Below are 21,894 nucleotides of genomic sequence, written 5' to 3'. Positions count from 1 at the left end.
AGAATCAGCCGGTCCAGATCCTGATTTATGCCGCTTAGACTCGGGAATAAGTGATCGGGGCCGAAGATTCAATCCGGCCGATTCCGGATTAAAATGCAGAAGCAAAATGGACATGTGTCACCATCTCGTGATTTAAAAATTGACAAAAAAAAAAAACAGAAAGAGGAATCGAAGCCAGAGGAGAGTTGGAGGTAGAGGGAGAGGAAGAAGGAGCAAGAGGATGAAGGGGAGGGAAAGCCAGAGGGAGGGGGAAGGGGAGGTGAAGTCAGGCGGAAGGCAGAAGTGGGGGTTGGCCTATTGGTGGTTCGGTGTACAGTGGGAGGGGAGGGAAAAGGGAAGCAAAGCCGGGTTGAAGGCAAAGGTGGGCGTTGGCTCTTTTTTTTTTTTTTTTTTTATCAGGAAAAGAAATATATAAACTAAAAAGAGGATAATACAAGAGAATTAGGGTTCAGGGCCTTTTGTGTTGATCCAAAAGAGAGTGGAGGGGAGGGAAACCAGATTAAACGAGTGACAGAGAGGGAGGGGAGCCGAAGTGAGAGGGGAGAGAGAGAGGGAGGGCAATTAGAACCGAAGAAGAAGAATAAGTAGACCAGAGGATCCTTTATACTTATTTAATAATAAGAGGATTTCTTACATTCTTTTAAGGATAAGAGAATCCTTACACAAATCTAAATGCAATTTAGACTAATGCAATGCAACAATGCTCTATATTAGAGTTTACACAAATTCAAGCAAAAACAATTTCAATTAGAGAAATTGAATTGTTACCTAACAAGGTATGTGTGACCCTACTCTTTTTTGTGAGTACAATGATGATGCACTTGATGTCCATTGTACACTCCTCTTGATGTAGTAAATTGGACCGAGTATGGAGAGTCAAATTACTTAAATTCTTGTTGAGGGAAACTTGAAGAACATTACTTGAACTCAAGGACAAAAGACATTTTAAAATGATTTGATCTCTCAATAGTATTGTTTTAGTTTGGATGGTAGTTGATAGTCATAAGGGTGTACAAGATTGATCTCCATAGACTCCCATTATTACTCAAAAGTTTGATGAAAGAAAAGCTCCAATAGAGAGATTTTTTCCCAATCAGACTCACTGTTTCAGTAATCGGACTGAACCAATTGCTCTCAGGCAGAAATCCGGACTCGCTGGATGCCATCTGAACTAAGGCAATTTCTCTTGGACAAAAATCCAGACTCGCTGAATCACAGGAAACCGGATCTGGTTGTCCTGTTTTGGCCCTTTTTCACTTCATTCTTCTCCGGTTCTTGGTTAATGACCTCCTACTCTATTTGGGTCATTTTGGAAATATATTGGGTACAACCTAGGTCTTTTTAGGTCATGAAGCATGTATGTAATGATCATGATATGCATATGCAATTTACATAATTTAAAGGTGTTTTATTCTAGAACTAAGTGCACACGATCATTTTTCCTTTGTTTGATGGTGTTTGATCTATTTTTTTTCAAGTAATGTTCTTTAATCTTCAATCCTCAATTTCCATTGTTTCTTGTTCTTCATATGTGAGTAATGTAGTCTTAGATAGGTAGGAGATCTACCAGAAACCAGACAACAGAATCAATCGCAAAAGGGGCTGCTGATTGGAATGGACAGCACTAGGATTTAGATTAATTATAGGGTTTAGGATGGGAATTTGGGAACGGGTCTTATATGGCTTTAATATGCAGGTCTAGGGGGTTATTATGCGATAAAAATAATTGGATTTGAGAAGGTTTTAAAATTTTACAATTCTGGACAGAATTGAGTTGCAAGTTTTGGGTTTTAATGGAGTGGAGGGGATAGAGTGGGAGTTATGAGCTGAGTTTAGGATCGAGTGTAGGGAGAAGTGTGGGGGTTATATACTGAAAGTTTGGTTTGAAACTGATGGACAGGTCTGAAGTTAGGAGGGAGTCCTAGTTAAGGTAGGAGTTGCACGTTTAATGGAGGTTATGGTTTGATAGATGGAGGGGAAGGATATATGCAGGAAACTAAAATTACTTACTGGTTTGATCTCCTTCAAAGGTAGCAGCAGCAGCTTGAAGAAGCTTGATTGAAGAAGAAGAAGAACCTCCCGGTACTGGACAGACGCAAGGAGTCGCAAGAGTCCACCCACCCTATCCACCTTGAGATCCACAAGGATACACACTCACAAAGAGCAGCAGCAATGGCAGCAAGCATAAAGCTAATTTTTATTAATCAAATTCGTGTTCAATGCTGGGCTCCCTTACAAACTTATATAGAAGATTCAAAAATAGACTTAGACACTAAAAAGGAATGGCCTAACCCTATCCCTAACCTATTAGATAACTTAAACTGACTAGAAAAACTAGAATACTAGAGGAAATAGAATCAAAATATGGCTGGACTTATAGAGTCCTAATCTAGCTCAACTTACATCATATGACCACTTAACCAAGTCACATGATCACTTAAATTGAACAAATTGGATGCAACCAATTTGAATCGATTCAATTAAAAAACATAAAAATAAACTAAGTATTGAGCTAATCCCATATGCAACCTATATACCCCTAGTTTAGACTCATTAAAGTGGCATATTACATAAAAACCCTTAGGATCAAAGGCCCAACATATATATCTATATATCTCAACCCTAGACTTATTTCTAAATAAATAAGCCCATTTCAATGATGAATCTGCATCAGTGAGATTCTTTAATTTTCAAGTGTCCATTATTCACTTGGTTCTTGCTTCTTGACTTGAGTAGGTATCTTCATTTAAGGTCACTACAATACATGTTCTAAGAGGTAATGTTAAACTTCTACCAAAAAAAAAAAAAAAAAAGAGGTAATGTTAAACAACTTCATATGTTTGTTATCATCAAAACCAACTTAGGAGAGTGAAGAAATCCGAAGTAAGTAATTTCTCAACAATTATATTAAATTTTTCTTAATTGACATTAACATTTATATATTGTTTTAACCTTGTACTTGAATAGGTGTGTGAAATGTGAATCACTGATAGCTCTTGAGAATATCGTAATGACTAATCACTTTCAAATTATTTTGAAAACATTTTTCCCCCTTTTGCTTTTATCTTGCCATAATCACATCCAACCACCTCTCATCTAGGTAGGAAAAGGTGGTTATATATACGAATTCTTTTGATTTGTTTATATATTCATATTTTGTAACAAGTTAAACCACACCAAATTGTAAGCACAATTAAGGATGTTAAACAATTCGGTTTTAGATTAAACGGTTCAGTTCAGTTCAGAACGTAATAGGTAGAAATCGAACCGTTTATTAAACTTACTGCCTAGTGAAATCAAAACCATTTATCAAACGGTTTCCGTCTCGGTTTTATTGCGGGTTTGAGGCAATAGGCTCATAAATGGTCCTTAAACGGCTTTCGATTGTTAAACCCCTTTTCTGATTACATATTTACAAATTTCTTCTAAATTCTAAGTGCACTTACCAAATCATGTAGACTTGGTGTAAACAGTGTAGTCCGATTAAATGATCGATTTATCGGTCTGTAAACGGTTCAAAACCGATTGTTAAACGGTTTAAAATCGAACTGACCATTTATTAAATGGTTGCATTGTTTTCAAATTAGAACTAAACCATATATTAAACGATTTGAAAGGTTTAAATGGTTTGATTTGGTTTGGGTAAACGATTTACAATAACACACACAAGCACAATCCCCTACCTCCAAGATATGCATTTAAAAAGAATAAAAAGGACAAGGCAGGATAACCTCAACTTCATGGCATAACACTCACCATACAAAACCTTCCCCTTTCAAAGCCAAAAATGCCACATCTTCTTTAAAGCCAATACTGCCTCTTGCTTGTGGGGTGGGGAAAGGAATTTGTGTTTTGCTTCCGGACAAGGGAACTTAAAAGGAGTTGACAAGAAATCTATTTAGGGTGTCATGGATCTGCTTTTTTTTTCTTTCTTTCTTTTCGATAAGCAATCAGATTGGTTTCAAATAAATATAATTAAGTAGACATGGGTAACCCTGGTGATTAAATTTTTTGGTTCTACTCCTAGCTTAGGAGCAGAGTTCCCAATACTAGATTCATCAAAACTATTTATGAATGAATTAATGGATACAAATCAAGGATGATAATTGGAATTTTTTTTGGAGAAAATATTCCTTTAAAGCTAGAAATGGATACAAAGATTTGGGATTCACCTCTTTCAAGCCATCCAGATTCCATCCCCATTTGCTCATGCTTCTGCAACCATACCTCCCAGGTTGCAGCCTATAAGAACACCTAAATAGTTAAGTGATACACCACCTGTGGCTGCATCACCAGGATTCAAAAGCTGATATTCTATGGAAGTTTTGTTTGACCCTTCTGAAACAAGAAAAATTCTAGTTCTCCAATAAGCAGTTTTGGGTGGTTGATTTTATGGAGAACAATGGCTATACTGAAGAATTTAATAAGTTGAACGAACCTGTTTCACCTCTGCATTGAAACGCAAGCTCTTGACCTGAGACAACCTCTTGATTCTCTGGTAAATTGTGGAGTACAAGAAGACTCTTTGCAAAGCATTTGAATGTATTCTGGAAATCTTGTATCATCTTACTCCTTTCTTTCCCCTATATTGAATCTTTCTCCTTTCTTTCCCCAAGAAATAAAGATACCAATATGAATAATTTGTTTATTTGTTCAAGAACAAAACAGAAGAAGAAAAGGAAAAGGAAAGTTTTAAGAGTTGGAACATTCAAACTATTGACAAACCCAAAGAAAGTTTACTGACACAACAATTACAAGTGGATTTTTTTTGTTCTGAATAAATAATTAAAGGGGGATAAAAAAGGAATAATCACAATCATTCATTTGGAGTCGCACTCAATACAATGAATTGGCTTCATCTTGTCTGATATCATAAGCATCCAACAACCACAGGGGAGGCTCAGAAACTAGAAGAAAGAAATAATGTTGCAATCTTCACAAAGTGGTAACTGAAAAAATCAGAACCCAAGAGACTAAATTCCTTTTTTCCCTCTTTTGGTGCTACCAAGAGATTATTCACCCAAACCGATCTCTACAAAGTAATGAATAAGAGCTCTGAAAATAGTAGAAGACAGACTACAACCCATCTCCTTCCTCTTTTCTTATTTGGACGTCTTCGGCTCCCTTTTGATCAGGTGACATGCTACCTAACCCCACCATTACTTGCAACATGCTCTGCGTTCTTACCTGTGCCCTTAACGGAGCTACTGTCCATCTTGGGTGGGCCTGAATGCCGCCTAGGCCCAGCTGGGGAAGCTGAGAAAGACAATCGCTTCTTTGTGGACCCTGCCGATACTCTGTCTGGGGTTCCATTGTCTTCTATCCCCAGTGGGCTATGCAACCGGGCTTTGGCTCTTGCAGACTCAGTGGGTACCATGTAGCTTGGAACAGATGGAGAACTTGCCAGGCTCTCGTCATCCCTCACCGATGAACCTGCAACGCTATGCCTGCGAGGCCGCTCTGATTGCATGCTCAACATGCTCCTTGAGTCATCATCCCGGATCCACATATTCCCTCTTGGACTTGCTGACTTCAATTTCCCAGCAGCTGATAATGAAGATGCTGCTTTGATGGGGGGAGTTGATGGAGATTGGCGGCTGGGAGGCTGGCTGGCTTTTTGGGCTGTTGTGGAAGGCCTCTCCGCATTGAGTTCACGGCGCGCATAAGCTTTGGTAATTTCTCCTCCAACACTTTGGCTCACACTCTTTACAGAGGAATGGTCATTAAATTCTTTCTCTGTCATGCTTCTACTCTCCCATGGACGGGCTGCCATCCATCGCTCTAACCAACTCCACCCCCAATGAGGATTGTTAGGGTCCATGAAAGTTGGGTTTGCAGATGGTGAAGAATTCTTCCACATTTTCTGCAAAGTCATTGCATGTCAGGTTATTCTCATAATTTAGTACAGTTGGAAGCTGTGGAACTCAGAATCTGACTAGCCCTATATTAAAAAATAAAAACATGGCTTGGGTAAGTCATGTGATGCCATCTTAAAAGTAACACTAAACCTCCTCATTTTATGTGAAAGAAGATATGACCCATCCAGTTGAATTGAATGCCTGAGCAGATCAATAACTACAAAAATTGAAGAACATGAAGCCAGGTCTGGAAACTCTTAAGCAGCTGAATCACAAGTTGAACCCAAGCTTTCAACTATTACCCATAAAAAACAAGGGGTAGCAGAGAAGATAACACAGAAAAGAGGAGTCTACATAGAAGTACAGAAGGATGGGAAACAGGTTTTACCTGGCGAGTGAATGCATAAGCAAGAGCTCTTTCTCTTCTCATGGCAGCGTCTTGTTTGTTCAGTAGATTTGCTTCTACTTGTTCCTTCGATTGCACACTGTCATCCCATTCCTCAGACATCTGTTACAGGTTCAGAAATGCATTCTCTTTTTAATGATATAGGAATAATATCTTGTCACAGAACTCGTAACTATCCATAGTTCCCAACTGAAATGATATATTAAATTTTCAAAACATGACAAAAACAGTTTTCTATTTTCTTTTTTCTTTGTTTCTGGGGGGTGGGGTGGTTCTTGCTAATAATTGCTTATTTGGATCCAAAAGAGATTCTTGCTCTACAACTTGTAGAAAAAGAAAATTTACAAGGATATCAAAATGGTATTCCCAACTGATACATAAATCATATCCAATGGATCTCTGATCTAGAATCCCCAAGTATGAACCTGAGTCGAAAGTTTGATCAAACATAGGCCCAGCCAAGATCCAACTTTAAACCTTAGATGGTTGGTACATAATAGCCACATCACCCTTAATATGGCTCTACAATTCTACGTAGTGAATGAATTTGTTGCCTACTTTTTCTGATTAATGTTATTGAAGGAAAGGTTATTCACATTCACGATTAAAAATGGAAGAAAGCACAGATATATATATATATATTAACATATAAATCCACGCATATGTACAAAGATAGAATAAATAGTGAAAGAAGCAGGTCAACAACAGCAAGAAACTTCTGTTTTCCCAAACTGTTGACAGACATGTCTCCAGCATTTCAAGTCTTACAATGAAGACAAAATAAAATCCTAACACTGTAAGTGATGGAAAGCAAAGTCCAACAACTAACAATGCCAATATTCACCTTTTTCTGGAATAAATAAGGAAAATAACTCATTCCAAGAGAAATTCAATGCCATTGCCCAGAAATATTAGTAGCTTAACAGGTGAGTAATTTATCATTCAAAATAACTTAAAACACACAAGTATGTCAATTAATATTTAAATGAGAAAAATAAAGTAGGAGACTCACAGCAGCTCTTGCTAGTTCCCTCTCACGTTTTTGTTGGAGCTGCCTCTGGAGAGCCTGGTTCTCCTCTAACAACCTCATCCTCCTTGCACGAATTTGAGACTGCACACGAGCCAGGGTCTGCATTGACCGTAAGGTAGTTGTGGCTTGGCGTTTGACAGAATTCCCATCAATAAGCGATTTTAACCTAACCAACCCTCTCAAAGCCCGCAAAGCTCTCCTTGCCTAAGGATTTATTAAACCACATGTGAGACACATATATCCACTTATTATTAACAGAAAAAAAAATTCTTCCTCTTAATTTTCTTCTTGCATATTTCTGTGTTCCTTCTGTTCTAAAATGAAAAAAGATATTGGAAACGATAAAAGATCTGCCTAAGACAGCATTTCTCTGTTCTGTTTTTTCAACCCAATATTACCTTCGTTCATTTATTTATTGCTTTGCCAAGCAGAACTTTCCAAAAATATTTGTTTTTCAAGATTAGCCAAAAATAACTGTACACCTAGATAAACAATAAAAAAATTAAAAAATAAATAAACTAGTATTAGTGCAGATATTTTATTCTCCACACCAGAAACTTATCTTAGAGGTTTCCCCAAAAAATTAAACAAACTATTACCAAAGACAAAATATTTGTAAACTTCAATAAGAACCTATAAAAAGATTCACAAAATATTATTCTTGCTTAAAATTTATAACAGATCATTCACATTGGAAAATTATTCAAGAAGTTATGAATTTTCCCAGAGGTAGTAATCATGACTTTTGGGAAAGAAAGATTCTACACAAACATCATGAATTGAAAAAATTTTACTTGTCCTGCTACAAAGCGAAATATATTCTTTGAATTACAATATATGTTGCTCCAATGCTATTATCAAAACGTGAAAGGGTGATGCAGCTGTTTAAAATATTGAAACAAATGAAGAAAACGTTTTATAAAATATAAGAATTACTTGAAAAAAGGGGAAAAAGAAATGGGAATGGACAAAGTAAGAGTTATTTGAAACAGGGCTAATACCAAGTATCCTCGGAATGCAGTTTGAATCTTAATAGCAGCCACTTCCTCCTTTGATTTACCGGAGAACCGAGCAGCAGTGGCGAGACGAACAACCTCTGCTGCAGCCTGAGCAGCAGCAACCGCAGCCTCAGCTGCAGCTGCAGTGGCAAGTGCAACAGAATAAGCGTGTTTGTTCTGTTCATTCTCTGCTTCGGTAAGTTTTAATTCCTCAGAAGGCGGCTGAGGATGAGGAGGAGTAGAAGGAGCAGGTGGAGCAGGGCCAGTTTCCACGGAAGAAACAATGGGATCCTCTTGTTTTTGTTTTCCAAACCATTTCTTTGATTTATTGCTTCTCTGGTAAAAAAATAAAAACAGCAATTATATCAGAAAGACCATTCAACATGCGACGAATTCAACAAAGGAAAAAAGCAAAGCAGGCAGAACTGTAACCCTCCAAACCTTATCTTTCTTCTCCTTGGATTCAGGGCTCAAAACTTTCTTAAATGCAATAAACCAGTTGCTTTTCTTCCCCATCTCCTAATCATTCCACAAATGCGATCTTGACAGGTAAAACCAAGAATTTCCGAGTACAAATCAGATCAAACAAAACACTATACATACGGGAAACCCCATTGCAACAGAATATCATTTATAATCCAGAGAAAGGCATGAAGCGCGAAAGAAATATCACATTATGTTTAGAAAGAACAGAATGGCAAGAACGCATCTTTGTATCTGAAATCAAATACTAAACTCAGAACGAATCAAACACCCAATCACGGATCCAAGGAAAACGGAGGACATCTGGTTCAACAGCCAAATGCAGAAATTGCATAATCCTCAAGAAAATTCAAAAATCCGTACCCAATTTTCCAAAACAGTAAAATTCTTCTAAGATCTCTAAGAAGCGTAATAAACCCATGAAGTAATCTCAAAAAATACCCAATTAAAAAACGGAGGAAAATCTTTCAAAGCATTAATTCAAGAAGATATCTCAATAACCAAAAAACAGAAAATCAAATCTTCTATTTCAAGTTGAAGGCAAATAGATAACAGAATCACCTGTTGATAAAGATTGCCCAGATCTCTAGGACAAAAAAATATATATATTCCTTCTATCTTCCTCTCCCGCCCACAAACCGAAGAAAGAAGATCAAAGCTTCCAGCCTCTCCTTGTAGGAGTAGAAAGTAAAGAACAGATCTCGCCAATGAATGTTTCAAAGGATCAGATCAGAAAATTGCAGAAAACAGCTGGGTTTTTCTGTGGGTCCCCTTGCCTTCTGGTTTTGGGCAAGTAGACCCCACGCGATGCAACTCTCTCTGTGAATTTTTCATCTGCAACGAAAAACCATTCGTTTTCTTCTCTCTCTCTCTCTAAGTCTCCGATTCTTCTGTGAACGTGTACGTTTCGTAATTTTAAAAAATAACTGAAAATTAATTAGTTTTTAAGCTTTAAATAATCACTGTAAAGCTTCTTATGTTCTAGTTTAAGGGTTTTGATTCGATCTCGTAAATTAAAATTAAGATAAAATAAAAGTTATTTTTTGTTTTCACCCTCCCTTCTCCAAGAACGGTTAAAAAATAACTGATTCTATGATGGCTTTCACATCAGATGTTTAAATAAAGCGGCGTGTTTGGTTTTGAAGTGGTCACCATTAAATGTCTCCACATGTTACTGTTGCTATCTCAAGGGTGTTAAATGGGCCGATTCGATTTAAATCGATTTTGAAATTATAATCGAACTATTTGTTAAACGATTTTACGATTATAGTTTAAACGATTCGGCTTGATTTCAGTAAATGATTTTCATTTGATTTTTATGCATTTATATACATTTAAGAGTGTTAAAACGGTTTATTCATTTAAATGGTCCAATTTGATTTAAACCTTTTAATTAAATGGTCTCAATTCTAAAATCATAAACAAACCATTTATTAAACGGTTTTACGGTTTCGATTTAAATAGTTTGATTCGATTTGATTTTGACACCCTTAGAGCCTAGTCTCCTCTTTGTTGCATCAATGAGCATAGTTGGACCAGGTAAACCTAGACAAAAAAAATCCTTGAAACTAGCTGATCCACCTTCCCTTTTTTTGGGCTGCATTGAGTTGGGTTTCCAATGGCACTGGCCGGATATCACTAAGTGTGTTAAACGGCTCGGTTTTTCAGTTCGATGCAATTTTTTCAGGTAAAGTCAAAACCAAATCATTAATCAAACGGTTTTTCATATGTTGAAACCGAAACAATTTATAAACGGTTTTGGTTCAAACGTTTTAAAAAAGGTTATCAATTTTTTTGTTCAAATGTTTTTTTCCCATTATATGTCTTTTAATTTTTTATTGAAATAGACATATGAATTGAATTCGTATATGTTTTATTTAAATAATTGTTTATTTGTACAATACATATTTACTAATGATTTATTGTTACCATTAATAGTTAATTATTGTCATTATATATTACTAATATTTGTTTTGATTTAAACAGTCGATGCGATTTGATTTAAACCATTTAATTAAATTGTTTCAATTTTAAAACAAAAATCGAACCATTTATTAAATGATTTCACGATTTCGATGTAAAAGAGCTTGATTCAATTTCGATAAACGGTTAATTTTATAAAGGGACTCTCTAAATGAAATTTCTATCTTATCCTTTTCAATTAGGGGTGATAAAATCATCGGTTTGGCCCAGTTTCAAAACATGGTATCAGTTTGGCCATGTCGATCGATCCATATTAGTATGCATTTTCCCATAATGTGTCTAGGCGTGATTGCCATGTAAGGTGCATGACCGGGTACTGTTCTATTCCCCCTTCTTTAATTATAAGATTTAACAAACTAGGTGACCAACGGCCAAGTGTCCATTAGTATAATGTTGTGCCAAGTGTAATAGAGAGAGAGAGAGAGAGAGAGTGTGTGTGTGTATTGAGACAAGACAAGAGGGGTCCAATTATTTTGGTGACCTAACAGCATCAAAGTTGTTAAGCCTTAACGCTTACATTTAACCTACTTTTCCCTTCTTCATCGTAATCATCATTTTTCTGTTGTTATGGACTTATGGGTAGTTAATTAATGTTGTAGAATAATTTTCTCTTTTATTTTAATTATTATGTAGTTGCAGTTTATACAATTATTGAGAGAATTTTTTTTTTGGGTCCAATTATTCCTCTCCATTTGTTTCCTAAATCTATTTTAATGATTTTAACGAAATAAAAACTCCTACAAAAGCCACTGTTTTAACTTATAACAGTAAAAATAAAGTACTGCGACAAGGCCTACAAGGCTACAACTCAAATGTGGTGGTTCCATAAAAAACAAAAGGAAAGTAGTTTTCGAGAGTGTGGTCTACGCTAGTACTCCCATGTGTTTTTCTCTCTCCTTCTTAAAATAAGGGGGTATGGGTGTCTTTTCACATGGGGAGGAGAGAGATAGACTCATGGGAGTGTTGACGCAGGCCACACTCCTAGACACAGATCGTTTTCCCAAAAAAAAAACTCAAATGTGGTGGCAACAACTTGGATTTCGGAGGTTTGTCGTAAAAGATAAACTCCTACCTTCCGATCTTACGAAGGTGGATTGAGCTCCTTTCTAGGGAACCCAGTGCCTAAGAAGTGCCCAGGGGAGCATCCAACAGTTGGGTTGTGTCGCACACATCCTAATGACTAATTGGGCATGCATCGGGATGTGTGCAGCATAGCCCAGCCTAGTCCTTGAATTCCCCCTGGGCACTCCCTGGGCTTTGAACTCCCTGGAGAGGAGCTGTTTGATAATCCATAGTTCCACTTCACCAGAACTCCGAAATGCATGAGAATTGTATTATTTTCATAAAATAAAAAATTTTATCATCTTGTTAATCTTGAAAAGCAATCTGTCTCAGAATTTAAAATAAAACCTTTCCCCAATTTGGATCAACTAGTTATTCAAAAATCATGAAATGATAGGTGGATGCAGCTTTGTCAAATTGCCTTTACATGATTTTCTTTGCCACATGGCAGGTTATTGGGGTCCAAATTTCATTGGGAGGTAGGGTCCACTTTTGCAATCCACGTATCAATTTTGGGATCAAAAGAACATGCCACGTGTCAAAATCAAGTTGATAAAAAGTAGTTAAAAACCACTTATAGTTGGATGATTCTAACCAGTTGAGAAAATGGAAAAAAAAAAAAAATACAGTACATGATGGGACCATCCAATTGTTATAGGTTGTCTTCTTAAATTATTTCCCCTTTTTATTCCTATTTTTATATTTTTTATTGTAAATTGTACAAAAGACTTAGGAAAATAATATCTTCCTAGCAACTATAGATCTATTTCAACCATAAGAGTACTCCACAAGTGACCAAGATGGAACAATCAGAGTTGTTACAAAATTCTCTTATCTTATTTGAGGAGAAAGTTTACTGCTAGAGTGAAGAGAGAATTTCTTCATCCAAAAGATCATTGAATTATATTGGACTTCTAGAGTAGTGAAGTTATCATTAAGTCTCATCCCCTAATTACAAAGATTTAAAATATCATTTTTTAGTGTATTCAGAGAGTCAAATCCTGTAGATTAAGAGGTTTTCTTTTCACTATGAGTGAAAGGAAACTCGATCATTTATTTAACCATGTTAGAACAAATCAAAACATGAAATCACCTTAGGATCTTGAATACCTGCAAGAGAGAGAGAGAGAGAGAGACTTTGTGTGTAACTTGTTGATTCAGAAGCAATATTTTAATATGGGAAAGGTTTTCTGAGCAAACGGTATAGAGAACACACCAATGAGATGAGGCAAACACAAGATCATACATTAGTGGGCAGCAAGATCGTTTCGCGAGGATGAGAGAAAGAAACAGAGAGGTGCTAGCATACTCTACCCTAGCAGTGGCACATAAAATCTTTTTGCTTTTAATACATAATGATTATCTGCTTATGGAAAAATGATATTTTTTATTTTTATAAACTTGGTCTACATAAACAAAAAATTAAAGAATACTTTCTTTGGGGTAGCATTAAAAAAATTTAATTCATATTAATTCCTCTATGCGCTGTCATTGACCCCGCACTAGTGTAGGGGCCACGCAACCTGACAGCAAACTCTAGTCCAATATTCAAAGTTTTAAAATGGCCTTTCTTAATTTATTTGTGTAATTCCCCATCAACCAAGATAGAACATAGCTTTCATCAATACATAAACCCTAAATAAGATATGATAAGTTTTCCCAAGGGGTTGTTGTCCCATCAAGAATCCCTAGATTTTTTGCCCTTCCTCTATAAACCAATTTATTCTTTTTTTTCTCATTATTTCTTCTTGGTTACATATATTTATATAAAGGCAAGGACCAGAATTTATTCCAATTCAATAGTTATCAAGTGTTTGTTGAAAGCACCCCCATGGGACCACCATGCATCAAATATCCATTACCTTTCTCTTTTAAACAAGTACAGGCCTCATAAATTAATCTAACGAGATTAAATACATTATCTATAGAAAGCATAGTTCGAGATTTTGGTTTCCACTTTCTACCAAAAAAAAAAAAAAGATTTCGGTTTCGACTCTGGTTGAAGTTAAAATATTTTGTGTTTCGATGAGATTTCAATTTTTAGAAATCTATATCATTTCGGTTGCATGTTTTCTTTAGCCATTTCGATGGTAATCTAATAGACATATTGGCTCGAAACTTTAAGGGAAGTCATAGATCGACCAATGGTGTCTACCATACAAAAATTGAAAGCCAACCATAAAATATTTATCCTACTAAAAAAAATAATATTAGAAACAGGGGCATATCTTCAACTTGAAATCTTGTACAAATTATGTTCACATCCGATAAATTGTCCTTGTAGATGCATTGCAGTAATTCCCAACACCTTGTTCCACTAAGAATATCAAATTTAGGTTTTTTTTTTTAAAAAGAAAAATTTACCCTCTTACTAGCGAAATCAACAAGACTTCCAAATTTCAAACCATTTCATTCAAAAGAATTTTTTTATTATTTTAAAGAAATAATGTATTTTTAAGCACTGTTACTAATCATTTCGTATGTAAGAGTACCGAAAGTCAAAATATCACCTAAATCTTATCAAAACCACCAAAACTCAATTGAAATTTTATAAGCCTGGTGAATCACATTGCATTTCGTTTCAACCTTTGTCAAAACTAGGGAAAAAGTCGCGAGAATTCAATGGTTTCGATCGAAATCTCAAACTATGATAGGAAGCATGTCACACATTTGGCCTTGATTATCATTAATCAAGTTAATTTTCACTTTTGAAGGGGGAAAAAAAATCATACTTTTTCCAACAAATTGGAGGATGAAAACTAATGACTATACCGAAAATTAGAAGCAAAAAATAGCATTTATGTTTAATGCTGATTTGACAAGAAAATGATCATCATTGTGCATGTTTGATTAAGCTTAGTAGTTTTGCTTCTAGAGTTAAAAATGATGAATCCAATATAAGTATTTCGTTTGAAATCTCTACTGTAAGAAGTTGGAGAAACCCAAAAGCCAAGATGGAGGTAGCTTCGCAAGCTACCATTCTAAAAATTCCAAACCAAATAATTTGATTGACCATGAAATTTTTAATCCACATAAACCCTAAAAGCTGACTTCTACAAGCCGCTTAGAAGCTCACCCAATATATGTGACATTGGGCCAGGCCGATATGGGCCTTGGCTATCCCATATCGGGGCTTCATATTTATTAAGGAAAAAAGAAGCCCACGGCACCTGTGTGCAAATCTCACTTAGAGACCCCACCGTCTCTCTCCTCATTAAATGTTTATCTATTAGACAAATCGATCAGCCGCTCCCTCATTGGTGGAAATCTGCACTTTGGCGTCGTAGTGGTCTCTCTCTCATGTATTAATAAACAAAAAGAAAATTATTGTTTACCATGCTTTCAAAGAAACCTTTAAAAAAAAAAGGTTTGTCTTGATTAAAACTCATGAGATAGATAGATGATGATATGGATAATACATTCACAAAATTTAAACCTCAACAAGACAACAATGATATCATATGAAAGATATTTGGGTGATTGAGGAAAGACATTCTTATTTTAATAATAATAAGTTAAAAAATATATTCTTGCACCAGTGTGGGGGCCAATACGAGCGCACGCAAGGGCATCGACTATGTTGAAATGTTGGGGGTTATAAAGTTGAAGTATCACATCTATTTGTTTAGGTCTGTGCTGCCTTCGTATACCTGAGGAGTTATCTCCACTTAAGGCCTTAAGGTTTTGGGTTAGATCCTCTACTTTGATATTAGAGTTAAAATTCCTTGTTTGTCCTCCCTAAGTTTCTTGTCCACATATAGGATCAAGTATACCGAAACTATACATGAAGGGGAGTGTTAAAATGTTAAAATGTTAAAAGTTATATAGTCTCACATCGGTTTATTCAAATCTTTGGTATGAATTATCTCTACTTAATGCCTTGAGATCTTGGATTAAACCTTCCAACATACACTAGGATCAACATGTTAGCATCAAGTTGAAGACTCAACAGTACTGCCATGCTGCGTAGACACAAGGCGGCGCATATTGACCGCTTTACTCTTGTCCAAACGCCTTATCTGAGCGGGGGTAAGGCGATCATTGCATATGACCCTGTGTTTGTGCAGCACAGACAGGACAGGGTAGCGCGTCGTAGAAGAACTGTGCTACATTCATACACTAGAGATTGACCAATTGGGTCCACATACTGACAATGGAACAAAATGTGCTCAATAGTTTCTGGCACATCTTCACACACACTGACACAAGATGTGGATGGCACATCTTACATATAAATTTGGGAAGAATGTGCTCTGTGCCGCAGCGCAGGCTGCGCCCAGGCACATGGGCAACTTGTGCAGAGGGCAGGGTAGTCATTGTGCCAACCCCCATGTGCCTGGGCACAGCCAGCGCTGCGGCACAGAGAACAGCGCCCCATAAATTTGATAAGATATTACTCACTGGAACTCCTCTCTCAAGGCACACTTCCACACAAACAATAAATGACTTGAGGAATAGTAAAACCTTTCAGAGTTTAGCCCCATTAAGCTGCTATAGCACACTTGCTTCTTGACAACACTTTAGAAGCTGTTTGGGGATGGGATCCGGGTAGCTTCCTAATATTATTTACATTCCCAATTAACCCATATATATATGGTTTCTAATAAATTTAGGAGCTTTAGGATAAGGTCCTTACGAAACTAAGTACCCTTAAGTTTGGTATTATATATAATTCCATGAAGACTTAAGGAACAATAGCTTGCCTTGATCATTTTATAGCTCAAAAGATTTTCTTGCATCATGATTCTCCAAGTTCTAGCCAAAAAGTACCATATTACTATCGTAGGTATCTCTAATCTCAAGCCCACCATCAATAATTGGCTTGCATACCCATCCAATAATAATAATACTAATACTAATAATAATTGGCAATCATAAATTTTCCCACCATATCAAGTGAATTTTGAAGAATGAGACACTAGGGGTGTCAATTGGTCTGGTACTCTTGTGGTTCTGGCTCGAAGGTGTCAAGACCAGATCCGGGCCAATAAATTCATCTACTCCAAATTTGAAATCTAGAATCATTAATTACTGGGTGGTCCGGTTCCGAAACCTAATCGGATCTAAACATTATTATAATGTAGAGTCCAAAACAAGAACAATAGGAATTTCTCTAGGAAAACAGGAGCTTTATCATACGTAAATGTAGTCTTTATGTGCATCTGCTTTAAGAAGTAGTTTCACCACCTCACAGTTTACCCCTTTTACAGCCATGTGCAAAGTTTTCTATCTTTTCTTGTCAGTCCTCCGTGCAAACTGTCGATCTTTGTCTAATGTTTTTACGATTTCAACATGCCCTTGTCGAGTAGCCAAATGTAAAGCATTTTTCCCATTGGAACAAAAAATCTCAAGCAGACTAGCATCTTTCAAATGCAATTGATTAACTATTGATGTATGTCCTCTAAGTGCAGCAAATATGAAAGGGGTAGAATTTGAGGGACCAAGTGTCTTGCTTAGTCTTGAGTCATGTTCTAATAACACTTGGACAACAGCTGTATAATAATAGTCACTTTAACAGTATGAGAAAATAACAAGGATCATCTTTTAACATTTTAAAGTAGAAATATTGGTGCAAGACAAATTCAAGTCTATACATTTCTTTCGGTTCCAAACAGTTCCTAGGACCAAACCAGATCCCAACCAATAAGCTATTGGGTGGGTCGGTTTTGATCCAAAATTGACATCTCTAAGAAATACTCATAAGTCAATCATTGCACCATCAAGATTTTTGTCTCATTATGTTTTTTCTTTTCTTAATATCCAAACATAACCTTATGATGGAAGAAGTGAGGAATCCAATCAAAGGGTCGTATCACCTTAGTCCTGTATAGTTCCGGGCCCAAAATGTGGGTAAAGCTTATACTTGAGCTTGGCTCAGGCCTAATTTGGCCCAGCCTAGCCCATCCTAGCGCCTCTACCTCGTCCAACGCTCGGACCTCACCCAACTTCCCATCGAACAAAGATGAAAACCCTTTCACCCCGGCAAGAAAAGCTGATCGTAAGTCGTAACTACCCTACGTAGAAGGATGGAGAACCCCGATGGATCGAAATGAGCGGTTAAGATCTATCGTGTCACCCATCCACGTGACAGAATTCCGTCACTACAGCGCCGAGGGCTCGCTGCGTCACAAAACCGATAAAATTTCTCCAACTTTAGACTCTGTCTTGATCTCTCAGACAGAAGAAGATCAGAAAAACGACAGCAAACCCTCATCATCCTGCATGAAAGTTACGTGTCAGTTCTCACTACCACTTCACCACCACCTTCTTCTCCATAAATTCCACTCCCACATTCTCTTTCACCATCCCAACAACACACCAGAAGCCTTTTGTTTTGGTGATCGATAGAACCAAATAGCGGAGAGAGAGAGAGAGAGAGAGAGCATAATGGCTAAGATCAAAGGCACTGCCATTCTATTACTGTTTCTGTTTGTGATCTTCTTCTTCACAGTTCCTATAGCAAAGGGATATTATGATGAAGAAGAAGAAGGATGGGACAGGAGAGGTCGGGGAAGGAGAGAAGAGAGAGGGGAAGGAGAAGGAAAAGAATGGGACAGGGGAGGTCGGGGAAGGAGAGAAGAGAGACGGGAAGGAGAAGAAGAAGAATGGGACAGGGGAGGCAGGGGAAGAAGAGAAGAGAGAGGAGAAGGAGAAGAAGAAGAATGGGACAGGGGGGACAGGGGAGGCAGGGGAGGCAGGGGAAGGAGAGAAGAGGGAGGGGACACAGAGGATATGTTCTTGTTGCATCGCTCGATACAGATGATAAAGACAGAAGCAGGGGAGATGAGAGTTGTGAAAGGCTTAAGAATGAAGGGTATGGAGAACCCAATTCACATTGGTTTCATCAATATGGAACCAAAAGCTCTTCTCATCCCTCAATACATCGATTCCAACTTGATCATCTTTGTTCGCAGAGGTACCACTTTTCTCTTTCTCTCTCTCTCTCTCTCTCTCTCTCTCTCTCGAACATTTGTTAATTTCTGCAACTTGGGTTTGATGCAGGGGAGGTGAAGATCGGGTTGATACATAAAGATAGCTTGGTGGAGAAGCAATTGAAGATGGGAGATATTTATGCAATCCCAGCTGGTTCAGCCTTCTACATGTTGAACACAGGCGAGGGTCAGAGACTCCAGATTATTTGCAGCATCGATACATCCGTTAGCATTGGACGAGGTCCCTTCGAGGTTCTGCCATTTCTTACTGATCTAATCTTCCTTCTTTTTCACCAAATCTACCACGTAGATAAACCGCCATGAATGGCAAAGCAAAAATCTTTTCTTGGCAGTTCATTTTAAATTTTTTCCTCACATCCTCCCTCTTGCAGACGTTCTTCATCGGTGGAGGAACTTATCCCCCATCCGTGCTCGCCGGGTTTGACCGCAAAATCCTCAGGACTGCATTGAATGTAAGCTTTCCAAGACATTTGTTAACCAATCATCCTAAATACTACGAGTAGGAATGGAAATTAAACACAGAAAACACTAATTAAGTTGATGGTTTTCATTTTTCGCAGATCTCTGGGAGTGAATTGGACGATTTGTTGATGAGGCAGAACGAAGGACCTATACTTTATGTACCTGATGCGCATACGCCAGGCAAATGGGCCTCCTTCATGCAATTGAAGCAACGGGAGAGGTTAGAAGGTTTAATGGGTATGGAAGTAGATGAAGAAGAAGAAGAGGACAAAGAGCCAGCACAAGAAAAACAAGAAGAAAAACAGAGGACTTGGTCATGGAGGAAGCTCTTGAAATCCGTGATAGGAAATGACCTGAACAAAGATGAGGAAAAGAAAACGAAAACCATTGGACGATCATTCGACTCGTACAACCTTTTCGACAGGAGCCCTGATTTCCAGAATAGTTATGGATGGAGTCTTGCAGTGAACAAACACGATTATCCACCTCTCAAACGCTACAACATCGGCGTTTATCTTGTCAACCTCACTGCGGTATTTCATCAATTAATTAATCTGCTTGCAATCGTATGAAATTGAAGATTGAATCAGTTCTGGGATTTTGATCTAATGCTTTTTATTTGAATGAATTGAATTCAGGGGTCGATGATGGCGCCACATATGAACCCAAGAGCGATAGAGTACGGGATCGTGTTGAGTGGAGAAGGGTCTGTGCAGGTGGTGTTTCCGAACGGGAGCTCAGCCATGAACGCAAAGGTGCGGGAAGGAGACGTGTTCGTGGTGCCAAGGTACTTTCCCTTCTGCCAAATAGCTTCTCGAGGAGCGCCAATGGAATTCTTTGGGTTCACTACTTCGGCCAAGAAGAACTATCCCCAGTTCCTGCTAGGTGCGAACTCAATTCTCCATACAATGAGGGGTCCTGAGCTGGCCACTGCATTCGGTTTGGATGAAAAGAGATTCAACAAATTCCTGGACGCACAGAATGAATCCGTCATTCTCCCCACCGTACCATCGTTGAAACCAGAGGAGGAGGAGCATCAGCAGGAGAAGCCAAAAAAAGGGGAAGAGAAGAAGGAGCAGCAGCAGCAAAAGGAAGAGAAGAAGGAGCAGCAGCATAAGAAGAAAGAGAAGGAGCGTCATCATGATGTAGCGAATGGGGGACTAGGTTCGTTCATCAGGAGCTTTGAGGACCATATGGTAATGGGGTTTGATTAGGTAAGGAGTTGGTGAAGACGCAATATGCAAGGCAAACTGTGTCTTCTTCCAGCGTCTTATACTCCTCCATTGTAAAGAGGGATAAAGAGAGATCTTCTCGTGTTCTGTGTTTTTTTCTCCCTTTTTTCTGGTTTTTTCTTCCACTTACTCTTGTAAGTGTATCTTCTTCCTTGAATCATAAGTCTTGTCTTCTTCCTTGAATCATGATTTAGAGGAATTTGGTTTTGGCTTCTCTCAATTTTCTAATTTTTTGTCCAACCAATGAAGAACACTATCCATTCCACAATTCAAAAAAACAGACAAAATATCGATACAAAGAGTAACTCCATTGAAAGGGAAAAAGAAAAACCATTTACAAACCTCTCTCAAGATCACGAGGGTTTCAGAACTAAAGAATGCCAAGATATACCATTGAACCAATGAAGATATTAATCTGATTCAATTCTTTAGCTGCGCTAAAGCCCAATCAAGCCATCAACGTACAAAGAGATTCCTAATGGATCTTGAACGCGAAAATTGCGCAAAAAACTGAAAGAATGATCGGAAACTGCGCGCAAGAGCATGGTGCATCGGAGTGACGACGACCTACACTCTCTCCGGTCGGCGGAGAAAACCCTCCCGGAATGTCAGAGGACACAGGCGACTGGTGGAGTGGCTCAGCAGCGTAAGTGGTGTAGTTGAGGATCGACCCAATTCCGTGAACAGAGAATGCGCCATTAATGATCACGTCAGGATGAGTGATCAAGCAGTCATCAATGGTGAAATTCGAACCAGCATTGTTAGTCACAAGAATCGATTTGTCCTGGAGCAGAGTAGTGAGTCGAGAACCAATTGGTAACTTCTGAAGATCAGAAAAGGTGAATTCTTGAGGGACTATATGGTAGAGGATAATTGATGGATCGAAGTCACGAGTGAGTGAACTGGAGAAACGTTCATTGGCATCGTCGGTGGGGATGAAGAAGGTTGCAGTCATGGGGAAGGTTGATGGATCTGAAACAGAGAGCACATCGGCCCAGCTTCTGAAATCGTTTGCTCCTATAAGAGCCTCAATGATATTATGAAGCTGTTCCACCGACATTTCAGGTGGGACTGGTGGAGACATGGTGGGTGTTGCAGTGACAAGAGGGAGAGCTAGAACGGAGATGAGGAGGAAGACGAGGTAAATATTGTTTTCCATTTTTCAGAAACAAACAGAAGTTGCAGAGCTTGATTGTGAGAGAGAGAGAGAACTATTTGCTTGGTTTCTTTCTGAGCGGGAAGGAAAGAATTTGGGAGACGAAAAGTTGCAGAGACTACTTAACTGTGTTTCCTCCTCACATGAAATGAAGTGACATCGCTGCCCTTTTATGTACGTTTAATCACACCCCTCAATCCTCAAATCGGTGTGCTTCTTTATGCCGTGTGATGGGAGAATCTTATTAGAAATGAGATCCGATAACTCTGAT

The 21,894-nt window shown here is 38.0% G+C and overlaps 3 protein-coding genes across 6 annotated transcripts; 1 reads left to right on the top strand and 2 right to left on the bottom strand.

Annotated features, from left to right (window-relative positions):
* Positions 1 to 4,803: 4,803 nt before the first annotated feature.
* Positions 4,804 to 9,487, bottom strand: LOC122652411 (protein IQ-DOMAIN 3-like). 2 transcript variants are annotated; one of them, XM_043846144.1, is made up of 6 exons: positions 9,337 to 9,487; positions 8,734 to 8,811; positions 8,296 to 8,628; positions 7,277 to 7,498; positions 6,247 to 6,366; positions 4,804 to 5,863 (listed from the first exon to the last, which is right to left on the bottom strand). In XM_043846144.1, the coding sequence occupies exons 2-6, from the start codon at positions 8,806 to 8,808 to the stop codon at positions 5,144 to 5,146; spliced, it is 1,470 nt and encodes a 489-aa protein (XP_043702079.1). In that variant the 5' UTR covers positions 8,809 to 8,811; positions 9,337 to 9,487; the 3' UTR covers positions 4,804 to 5,143. The 2 variants fall into 2 exon arrangements, with proteins under 2 accessions (XP_043702079.1, XP_043702078.1); XM_043846143.1 differs by having other exon boundaries at positions 8,734 to 8,833; positions 9,337 to 9,483.
* An 8,853-nt stretch (positions 9,488 to 18,340) lies between these two features.
* On the top strand, positions 18,341 to 20,480 carry LOC122650075 (vicilin-like seed storage protein At2g28490). 3 transcript variants are annotated; one of them, XM_043843371.1, is made up of 7 exons: positions 18,341 to 18,403; positions 18,536 to 18,736; positions 18,823 to 19,004; positions 19,145 to 19,225; positions 19,334 to 19,768; positions 19,874 to 20,267; positions 20,313 to 20,480. In XM_043843371.1, exons 2-7 carry the CDS (start codon positions 18,553 to 18,555, stop codon positions 20,447 to 20,449), a joined length of 1,413 nt encoding a protein of 470 aa, XP_043699306.1. In that variant the 5' UTR covers positions 18,341 to 18,403; positions 18,536 to 18,552; the 3' UTR covers positions 20,450 to 20,480. The 3 variants fall into 3 exon arrangements, with proteins under 3 accessions (XP_043699306.1, XP_043699305.1, XP_043699307.1); XM_043843370.1 differs by lacking the exon at positions 18,341 to 18,403 and having other exon boundaries at positions 18,467 to 18,736; XM_043843372.1 differs by lacking the exon at positions 18,341 to 18,403 and having other exon boundaries at positions 18,469 to 18,736; positions 19,874 to 20,274; positions 20,315 to 20,480.
* Positions 20,481 to 20,905: 425 nt separating this feature from the next.
* On the bottom strand, positions 20,906 to 21,626 carry LOC122650412 (fasciclin-like arabinogalactan protein 7). The gene has a single exon (XM_043843830.1). It carries the CDS (start codon positions 21,624 to 21,626, stop codon positions 20,943 to 20,945), a length of 684 nt encoding a protein of 227 aa, XP_043699765.1. The 3' UTR covers positions 20,906 to 20,942.
* Between the last annotated feature and the right edge of the window lie 268 nt (positions 21,627 to 21,894).

The sequence above is a fragment of the Telopea speciosissima genome, chromosome 2 (assembly GCF_018873765.1).
Source record: "Telopea speciosissima isolate NSW1024214 ecotype Mountain lineage chromosome 2, Tspe_v1, whole genome shotgun sequence".
Taxonomy (NCBI): Eukaryota; Viridiplantae; Streptophyta; class Magnoliopsida; order Proteales; family Proteaceae; genus Telopea; species Telopea speciosissima.
This window is presented reverse-complemented; position numbering and strand designations above follow the sequence as displayed.